At 34.6% G+C, this 10,966-nt stretch overlaps 1 protein-coding gene across 1 annotated transcript in view; it reads right to left on the reverse strand.

The window, feature by feature from the left end:
* The window catches only part of Acadm (acyl-CoA dehydrogenase, C-4 to C-12 straight chain), a 25,303-nt gene continuing 14,337 nt past the window's right edge, over window positions 1–10,966 (reverse strand). Inside the window, exons 8-12 of the mRNA XM_013035886.1 lie at window positions 9,837–9,945; window positions 7,752–7,892; window positions 6,840–6,935; window positions 2,936–3,184; window positions 1–825 (exon numbers count right to left, since the gene is read on the reverse strand). Of these exons, the coding sequence (XP_012891340.1) occupies window positions 754–825; window positions 2,936–3,184; window positions 6,840–6,935; window positions 7,752–7,892; window positions 9,837–9,945 (667 nt within the window). The 3' untranslated portion in view covers window positions 1–753. The remainder of the gene's footprint in view (window positions 826–2,935; window positions 3,185–6,839; window positions 6,936–7,751; window positions 7,893–9,836; window positions 9,946–10,966) is intronic.

Here is a 10,966-nt window from a genome sequence, read left to right on the forward strand (position 1 = left end):
TTAAGCTCATAACAGATTATTTTATTTAGGCTCTTTTTCAGAATGCATGCACATTAAATGTATATAATAGGGAAACAGTAACAGAAAAAGTAAGTCATTTAAACCAATTTAAGGCAAGCTTTACTCATTATTTTAAATAAGATAAGTGAGAAATGAGCATGGTTTCAATAAGATTTTCAAGAAATTTGTCATAGTTTTATAAAGGGGAGAATACATAAATCTTTACTATTATTATGACAAATTGAAAATATGCCTTTGAAATTATAAAATGAATTACTTCAGTACTAAAATAACATTAAGTTTACAAAGTCACTGGCAAGTTTTGTTTGATGGTATCCAATTTTTAACTGTAAGTTTTGGAATATTCTCTGAGTTCTTAATAAGTTTTTTTTTTGTCAAAGGAAAAATAAAATTTCAAGGTATTTCTGCAACTATGACTAATTTTAAAAGATCAAAATGACAAATGTATTTTTCTGGGTTAATAAAATTCAAATACTGTTGGTAAAGACAACACATAATTTCAATTAAACCAGATCCATTTGAAAAAAGAAAAGAGTTACAAAGAAGTAGAAAGTACTATTAGAATCAACTGTCGACATCTAATAGAATATCAATGTTTATTTATATTCTTTCATTGAAAAGAATGTAAAAGCCCTTTTTCTTTTTGAAGAATACAAGTGGATGGAAAACAAAAAAGGAGTAGATTTTACTGCAGTTATTCAGTGCTAAACCATGATTTTATAGTAATCTGTTTTATTTTTTATACTTGCTAATGTGTTCACGGGCAATAATTAGCCTTTGGATTTGTGAAGTACCTTCATAAATCTGTAAGAAAAATATAAAAGTAATTTAAATATTTTCAGCACATATATACCTTGATTTACTTAGGCTGTGTAAATAGTCTAAATTATTATAAAAAAGTCACTTAGCCAAAAATTGAAGATAGTAATTAAACTATATAAAATGAACACTCACACTTCAAAAAGTTTGGGAGAAGTAAAGTTTAACATGGCTAAAATATACATCCAACTTTTCTGAACTGCTGCTCTGATTCTATTTTTGTCTTTTTCAATCATTTTCTAATCATTAATAGTCATTAACACTTTCTAATCATTTTATAGTTATATTATTTTATATAGTTTCTAATAATTTTATAGTTATATCATTTTATAGATTTTTTTCTTCTACTTCTTGAAAAATAGAATTGTTAAAAAATAGAGATACTTTAATATGAGCTTTAAATAGTGTCCTTTTTCTGTCACAGAAGTTTCCTTCTGCCTATTCTATTACTGAAATGTGTCAGGGGAGAGCATTACTGGATAAGTATTTTATATTTCCCATAGGACTTAGTGTCTTTGCATTAAAGAGGCAAAATATGAAAACTTGCCCTGGACTTGTTTGAAACCACTTAGCTAATAAGTATCATGTAACAAAGAAAGAAAAGAAAAGAAAAGAACAAATGATATTGGTTTGGTTTGGTTTTGGTAATTCCTAGTATCTAGGCTTTATTTCCATTCTAAAAATCTAACCTTATGCATTTGTTACTTCATTTTCTCAGTTGCTAGAATAGGTTAAATGGTTGGTAGTAGTAGTAGTCATAATTACAATTACATGCTCTGAGACAGGGACAATGTGTTACAAATCCTGGTCCTCAATTTTTCCATGTCTAAAGACAAAAGTTTGAATTATATCTAGAATTTCTCATTCCATTTTTCTGAAATCATCTTAAAATTCCAAATGACTAGATTTGTCACAAAATTTGCTGGAGATGATGGGAACAAGGGAAGGGCTATTAAGAAGCATGGTATATAATGAAGCCACATTTGGAGATCATGAATACCTATATTTTATTTATCAAAATACTCCTAAGTTTTTCTAACCATTAATCTAATTTACAAGTCCTATATGACTGTCTCCATGTTTTTAACTTCAACTATGGTTTCAAATAATTTAAAGATTGTCAGGTAAAAATAATAAAAAATATTTTTTAAACAAATGCATATTTTTCAGAGAGCAAAATGTAGATTACAACTAAGATGTTACATGTAAGATATGCCATACATGTCTGTACCAGTTGCCTTGTTAGCCTATTGCTTCTTAAGATCTATTCTTAATTTAAAAAGTAATAATGAGATTTCTGCCAGCTCTGCTGACTTACATCTCTTATCCTAGCTACTCAGCAGTCTGAAATTTGGATGATCAAGATTCAAAGGCACCCCAGACAGAAAAGTCCATGAGATTATACCTCCAAAATAACCAGCAAAAAGCTAGGCCAGAGATATGGCTCAAGTGGTAGAGGGCCTGTGTAGCAAGCATGAGGCCCAAGTTCAGTATAAGTTCAAACCTCAGGAGAGCCAAAATAGGTAACAATAAAACAAACTTAAGGATATTCTTTTGTATGCTGATTGTGCCACAAAATGGCTCATAGTCACTTATGACAGTCATTTATTTTGTGTTTGTGTATGCTGGACGTGGGACTTTCTTTTGTATGCTGATTGTGCCACAAAATGGCTCATAGTCACTTATGACAGTCATTTATTTTGTGTTTGTGTATGCTGGACGTGGGACTTGAACTCAGTGCTGGTGTGCTGTCTCAGAGCTTTTGTGCTTGAGGCTAGAACTCTACCAATTGATGTTACAGCTCTATTTCCAGTTTAGGGTTTGTTCTTTTTTTGTTTGTTTGTTTTGTTTTTGATTTTTTTTGGTGGTTAACTTGAGGTAATAATCTCACACATCTTCTTGCCCAAGTTGGCTTGGAATCGAGATTCTCAAATCTCAGCCTTCCAAACAGCTAGGATTATAGATATGAGTTACTGGCATGAGCTATTGGTTATTTAGTGGCACAGACTCCCTCAATAACCAGAAATCTATTGTCACTTGTCACTTATAAATATTCTATCCCTAGATAAACAACAGAAGACATTTTAAACCTTACCTGATAGATCTTGGCATCCCTCATTAGTTTTTCAACAGGATACTCTGTATTAAATCCATATCCTCCAAAAATCTGCACAGCATCAGAAGCTAGCTGATTTGCAATATCTCCAGCAAACGCCTTTGCAATAGAGGCATAATAGGTATTTCGACGGCCAGCATCAACCTCCCAAGCTGCTCTTTGGTAACTTAATCTAGCTAGTTCAACTTTCATTGCCATTTCTGCCAGCAAAAATGATACTCCTTGGTGCTAGAATTACAAAACAACAACAACAATAAAAAACACAACCATAAAAAACAGTTTTAGTATATTCACTGACAACATTTAAAATTTTTTCTCCTAGAACTTTTTTTTAAATTTTTGAACTAATTTTAGACTTGCAGAAAAGTTACACCCAGCTCCCTCTAATGTTACCATATTACACAACCACAGTACAGTGATCAAGGTCAGGACATCTACACTAGTATCATATTATCAAGTAACTATAGACCCTACTCAAATTTAGTCACATTTTCTAGAAATATCCCTTATCAGTTTCAGGATCACACATTGAATTTAGTCTTAAGAGAGCGCTCTGTATCACTATATAAAGAATGTTTTTGTTTCAACAATTGCAAATGATTCCACTTTTTCTCTGGCTGATTAACCTTTTGATTGTTTCTATATAGTACTGAAATGAAGAGCAGGAGTCACACAAAACACAGCTATAACCACTGGTATTAGACCTAAATTTAGGTTGTTTTGATATAACTTGCTAAATGAAGTTCATAAAAGATGCACTAATTTATATCATCATTGATAATATGGTACTTGTTTCACTATCGCCAAGCTGTGTACATAATAAAGAAAGCTTTGGCAAGCTAATACATGAATAAAATGTTTTAAGATGCCTATATTCCTTCAGAGGTCTTGATGTTAAAATATTATGGCAGTGATCAGATGATGAATTTTTAACAAACACTTCCTGTGAATCTTAATCATTAGTTTACTTTTTATGAAAAACCATTCTACACTCAGTTCAAGTTCCCTATAATGTGTCTAGTCCATAATAACTTATCTCCTGTTTTCTGAACTATGCCTGAAAGCTTTTATTTTAGGACCTAAATCTGATGTTAGGCTATACTACTTCTGAATATTTATTTTATAGTGTATATGTAATAAAAACATATGGTGTATATGTGTGCATGCATAGAAATGATAGAAGTGAAATGAACTAGCTGAACAAAAGTAGGTTATGTTATGTTACCTTAGAGAGTTATCCTTAGTCTCTTGGTATGAAGAACTGGAATATTACAGATCAGAACTAACTAAATAGAACTTATATTTACTAATACATGTGAATGTAGTTCTGCTAGCACAAATGAGCTAACAAAGAAACATGTAACTTAAAAGACTTCAAAGTGCTAACAGAGTGGTATACATACTCCTTTAATCCCAGCACTTGGAAGGCTGAGGCAGGATAGTTAAGTTCAAGCCAGCAAGAACTTGTCTCAATAAATAAATAAATAAAACAAGAACAACAAAGCTTTCTTTTGAAAGAAACAGAAATCTTTAAGTGCCTCCAGAAAGGAACTGAAATCTTGGTGACATGAGATGAGACAGTATGTTATCAGACTCAGATCTGAGTCAATGGGATAGAAGCTAGAGTTTAACAAACACATCAAGAACAGAAGTTTTGGGGTATTTGTGTGTATGTGTATGTGTGTGTGTGTGTGTGTGTGTGTGTGAGAGAGAGAGAGAGAGAGAGAGAGAGAGAGGGAGAGAGAGAGAAAGAGAGAGAGAGAGAAAGAGAGAGAGAGAGAATGAATAAGATAAAGAGTTATAGACAACAAAGAAGCTTATCTCTTGCCTAGGACTCTGGGAGATTTAAAAGGGAAGAACCTCTTGAAGGATAAAACCATGTATATATATATAGCCTCAGTCATATAGGATTTTCCAAGTTGAAAAACTAATGTAAAACAATAACTCTTAAAATTATAAAAACTTGTAGGATACCTGAAAAAAACTTCAGCCAACAACCTCTCCCCACCCCAACAAAACAAAACAAAAAGGTGTCACTCTCCAGAATGCTTCAGCAATCTACTAGGAGGAACAATAACTCCAGTAGCACATCAAGCCCCCTGGTTGATCCCTAGCACTACAATCAAAACAACAATAAAACCCTCCTATAGATAAGCTTGTAAGCAAAAACTGAAACAGGAAAACACTCTAAAGAGCTGGCAGATGCAACAAAAAGATTAGCAACTTAAGTACTTGAGATAACAGAAATCAAATTGATTATAAATAATTTTTATAGAAAAAGGCTATGTTCTAAAACTCAAGACACCCTAAAAGAAGAAAGTGTTGTTTGGAAATGAACCAAATATATCTTACTGATTATTAAAGTATACATATATACTGATTATAGTGGTATATACTTATAATTCCAGTTTGGGAGACTGAGGTAGGAAAATCATGAGTAAGAAACTAGAAGAGAGAGAGAGAGAGAGAGAGAGAGGAAGGAAAAGAAAAAAGAAAGAAAAGAACAAGAAGAAAAAAAGAGCATCAGTGGTATATTGTCTAGAATGTAGATAAATCATGAAACCGAGTCTTGGAGACATAAAGCAGTACTATTACAAATCTGGTAGGCCCATGGTGACAGCCCACAAACTTACTGGTTCCTAATAGATTTAACCTTGTTACGACCTTTGTGAAAGATGGTAGTAACAAAATGAAGTCACTTATGTCAAAGCCTAACAAATGGGAGCCAAGAAACCATGAAAGAGAAGCCCTTACACATGCATGATTCTAACAGGAACTATTGAAAGAAGCCCTCGGAACATTAGTATACCAGATAACCTCCCCAAGAACACTTGCCAAGCAGTGGCTGATTCTACTAATGAACTAACACCAAATCCTACAACAAACACTGGAACAAGTGGTCTGGGTTTCAAAACAAGTTAGGGATTTTCATTTGTCTTTAAGAGCTTCTCCTTGCCCCATGTCCCTCAGATGGATCGATAAGCTACTATTGGATCATTATTCCCAAACTCATTGGAGAATTAGTCTGTCATTCAATATAAGTGGACATATATTTTACAAAAGTAATTATGCACAATTGATTGGAAATTAAACAGCAACTGGTCTTCACCATAGATAGTTTGAGAACCACTGATATAGAGATAGAAATGGAGGTTCAGTAAAACTTTTCCTACAAATAAAACATTAAGCCTCCTACCCCCACCAAAAGATGTGGAGGCCATAGTGAGTTAAAGAAGAGAATACAATGAATGGGGAGATTAGTATTTGAAAAGAGTTAATAACTTCCCTGAAAAATATGGAGGACATGACTCTGTAGTATTAAAATTTGATATTCATGGTAAGGTAAAGAATGAAATACAAATTAAGAATGTAAAACAGAACCCTGGATCTATGGCTTGTATGCCTTTGGACTAATATTTAGTAATCCTGAGGCTGTTTCTTAGTCTTTATTATAATACCATCAAAACATGACTAATTGGAAAATTATAAAATATAACAAAATTGATAGTGCAGTATCAGGTACAAAATAAGCAACCAATAAATATAAGCTTTTATCCCCTTCTTAATGTAATTCAGAGCGACCAATCAGTCCTTGAAAACTTGAAAAAATAACCATGATATCTTCTTGCTACCCAAATACAAAAAGGATTATTTTGAATTTTAAAAAGTTGTGTGTGTGTTTTTTTTGTAATTTCTATATGAAAATTACTGGCATAGGAAGTGGTGCTGTGGCTCAAGTGATAGAATGCTAGTCTGAAGCTGAAGAGCTGAGGGACAGTGCTCAGGCACAGAGTTCAAGCCCCAAGACCACCACCAACAACAACAATAACAGCAAAAAGAGTGGCTTCATATATCAACAAAGCAAGCACATTATTAAACTTACCTCTACAAGCAGCTTCCCAAATGTCTTCCTTTCCAGAGCATACATGGTAGCTTCATCCAAAGCTCTCTGTGCCAATCCAACGGCACCAGCTGCTACCTAGTATTTAAAAAAAATGCAAACATAATTTTATTGTTATTATTAAGGTAGTATATAGAGGGGTGGCGTTTCATATGTCAGGTAATAGTATATTTCTATTTTTGGACAATGTTACCTCTTCCTTCCCTTTCCCCCAGTTTTGCTCACCCAGCCCTGTCCACAAGGTTATACAGGCCATTTTCCTAGCATGTTAACATTGTATAAAGACAAAGATCACGTTGTTTTTAAAATAATTTCAACACAGCATATGGCTATCTTTCTTATGGATTATACAAAGAGAAATCAGCATAATAAAAATGGGAAGGGAAGCACTTGTTTATATTATAAATTATAAATTAAAGGCAGACGCTTGGGATATACCTAGTGGTAGAGAGCACATTTAGCCTACAAAATGCCTTGAGCTTGATCCCCAGCTCCACACACATACACACAAAAAATAATTGCAGGCATTTATGAGGCATAGAATCATAGCCTAGAGAAAACTTATCCTTGTTTTAACAAGTGCAACCTTCCTAAGGGAAATATCCTTAATGAACAAAGGAATAAGAAATGAGTATATAACAGGAATTATCAAATTAAGTTTAGGCTTCCTCCCTGGAAACCTAGAAGAAACTACATTAATTTTGTTTTTGCTGAAGTAATTTCTACTTAAAAAAAAACCATGAAGAATTATAAATTAGTAAAGTAATAGTACCTCTTGTCTACCTTTACTAAAAGAAAATATTAAAAAAGAAATATATACCAAATACACAATATGAAAATATGACTATGTATTGAATGTAGTAAATAAAGATCATACAGACTTTATCAACTTACTGGGGGTCTGGTTCTGTCAAAAGCTCCCATTGCAATTTTGAAACCAGCTCCTTCACCAATTAAGACATTTTCTTTTGGTACTTTGACATCTTCAAAGACAATTCCTCTTGTATCTGAACATCGCTGGCCCATGTTTAATTCCTAACAAGAAAATTGTCACATTTAAAAATTTTTTTAAAATATCACATCAACTTTTTCCTTTTCTTTTTGTTTTGTTTTGTATCTATGATGCTGGTCTTGAAGTTTGAACTCAGGGCCTGGACACTGTCCCTGAGTTTCTTTTGCTCAAGGCTAGCACTCTACCACTTGAGCCACTACTTCTGACTTTTTAATGGTTAATTGGAGATAAGAGTCTTATGGACTTTCCTGCCAGGGCGAGCTTTGAACCACAATCTTCAGATCTTGTTTTCTTGAGTAGCTAGGATTACAAACATGAGCCACCAGGGCCTAGCTTGAGTTATAACAATTTTAACATTAACCACTACTTTATGTTTTTCTGTGATTATCTAAATGAGGAGCCACAGTTGAGGGCCAGAAATGTCTGGTTCATAAGAAAAGTTTCAGTGACCTATAGACACACCTACTTACATAGTTTCTATAGTTTCTTGCTACAATGGAAAAATTGAGGAGCTAGAACAGGGATCATATGGTCTCTTACTAGAAAGTTCCTCAAGAGATTTTTGTCTGTTAGTTCAATACACTGTTCCCAAACTCTAGAATGGTGCCTAGTAAATATATATCTGGCAATAAATATTTATTGAATCAGAAACTTGGTGTGTGTGCGCGCGCACGCATAAATACCAGGGTTTGAGTTCATGACCTGGGGACTGTCCCTTAGCTTTTTTGCTCAAGGCTGGCACTCTACCACTGAAGCCACAGCTCTGTTGCTGGCTTTTTAGTAGTTAATTAGAGGTAAGAGTCTTACAGAGTTTTCTGCCCAGAATGGCTTCAAACTATGATCCTCAGATCTCATCCTCCTGAGCAAGGATTACAAGTGTAAGCCACTTGAACCAGTCTTGCAGTCCATTTTTTGTCATATTGTTTTAACTCATGATCTGGGCACAATGCCACTTATCCCACTAAAAGACTGCTATAAGGATCCAGTGGGGAAAGAGTGGGCAAATCCTTTAAGATATCTAATACTCTACTATTGGGCAGGTAATACAAAAGATATTTTGATTTCTATTTCATTATACCTACATCTATTATCTACATTCTCTACAGATTGGTCCCATGAATGGCCAATTTTACAAATTGACTTGAAACAACTATTTGTAACTTAAAATCTTCCAATATATAAATTTTTTTGCCTGATCAAAACACAGCTTCTTTTTTTTTCTTGGTCCTGGGGCTTGAACTCTGGGACTGGGAGCTGTCCCTCAGCTCTTCAGTTCTAGATGAGCACTCTATCATTTGAGCCACAAGTGGTGATGTGGCTCAAGTGGTAGAGTGCTTGCCTTGAACTGAAGAGCTCAGGGTCAGCATCTAGGCCCAGAGGTTCAAGCCCCATGACAGACAAAAAAATCAAAAACAAAAACATAGTTCCACTTGAGCCACAGAGCCAAATCCAGTTTTCTGGTGGTTTATTGGAGGTAAGTCTCATGGCCCTTCCTGCCCAGGCTGGCTTTGAACCATGATCCTCAGATCTCAGCTTCCTGAGTGGCTAGGATTACAGGTGTGAGCCACCGGCACCCGACAACACAGCTTATTTCTATTCCAACTTAATAAAATATTTTTATTAAAGGAAACTAAAATAATGGTTTTGCTATTCAAGACCTCAAGGGCTAGGAAGGTGGTTCAGTGGTACAGAGCTTGCCTTGCATGCATGAGGCCCTGAGTATGATTCCTCAGCATCATATAAGCAGAAAAAAAAAAAAGCCAGAAGTGGCATTGTGGCTCAAGTGGTAGAACACTAGCCTTGAGCTGAAGAGCTCAGGGACAGTGTCCAGGCCCAGAGTTCAGGCCCCAAAACCAAAAACAAAACAAACAAAACAAAACAAAAAAAGAACTTAATCATTAATATTATTTACCTTTTTTACTTTTTGGCTAAAGAGTTTTACCTTTTTTTTTAACCAAATATTTTACCTTTTTTCCAATCTGTATTCCTGGGGAATCTGCTTCCACAATAAATCCAGTAAAAGCTTTGCTGGCGGGAGTTTTAGGATCAGGATCAGAACGCGCCAATAAAAAATACCTAATATATACATACATACATATTTATGATGATGATGATGAAATGGTTTTAATGAATAGCACATGATGACTGCTAGCCCAGCGAATCCTCCCAACACTCCCCATTACTATCACTCCCATCTTACAGGTAAGGAAATGAAGAGTCAAACACATTTCAAGTCAAAAACTCCCTTTGAAGTTTTGGCTTGAACTGAGAACCCTGTGCTCTCAGTTGACTTTTTCCACTCACATCTGGCATTCTACCACATGGAGTCATGCCTCCAATCTGACATTTTGCTAGTTAGTTTTGTGATAAGTCTCTCAGACTTTTTCCCCAGGCTGGCTTTCAATCATAAGTTCTCAGCCTCCTATGTAGATAGGATTAGAGGCATGAGCCACAAGTGGTCAGCTCATTTTGTTTTCTAATTTCATATTATCACCTAATTTGACCTACTAAAATTGTATTGCATTGTTACATTTCTTTCAACTTGGCAAATTGGCTATTTTTACATTTTATTATCGTATCACGATGTGAAATGATAACGAGTTAACATTGCATAATACAGAGTATCCACATTCAGGATACTCAAAAAGGATTGACTGATATTTAAAATAAACATTTAAATTCCTAATAGGCTCACTGCCAATAATGATCCTTTTCCTTGAGTTGGGGGGGGGATGTTAGGATTTGAACCTAAGAACTGTTAGATCTTATTAACAGCAATCTCTGTTCACTCTAAAGGATAATAAACTGAGTTGAGAAGTGGAGGTAAGTCAGGTTAATGGACTGCTAGCTTTTTTTTTTTTTTTTGGACTGCTAGCTTTTTAAATCAGTTTTAACAAGTGTAGCTACTTTTGTTTTATCTTACAAACAGAATGTCACAAAGTTAATCTGAAAGAAATAGCTCAGGAGCTGGGAATGTGGCTTAGTGGTGGAGTGCTTGGCGAGCATGCATGAAACCCTGGGTTCAATTCCTCATTACCACATAAACAGAAATACCTGGAAGTGGTGCTGTGGCTCAAGTGGTAGAGTGCTTGCCTTG

This window comes from Dipodomys ordii, unplaced genomic scaffold, assembly GCF_000151885.1.
Source record: "Dipodomys ordii isolate 6190 unplaced genomic scaffold, Dord_2.0 Scaffold228, whole genome shotgun sequence".
Taxonomy (NCBI): Eukaryota; Metazoa; Chordata; class Mammalia; order Rodentia; family Heteromyidae; genus Dipodomys; species Dipodomys ordii.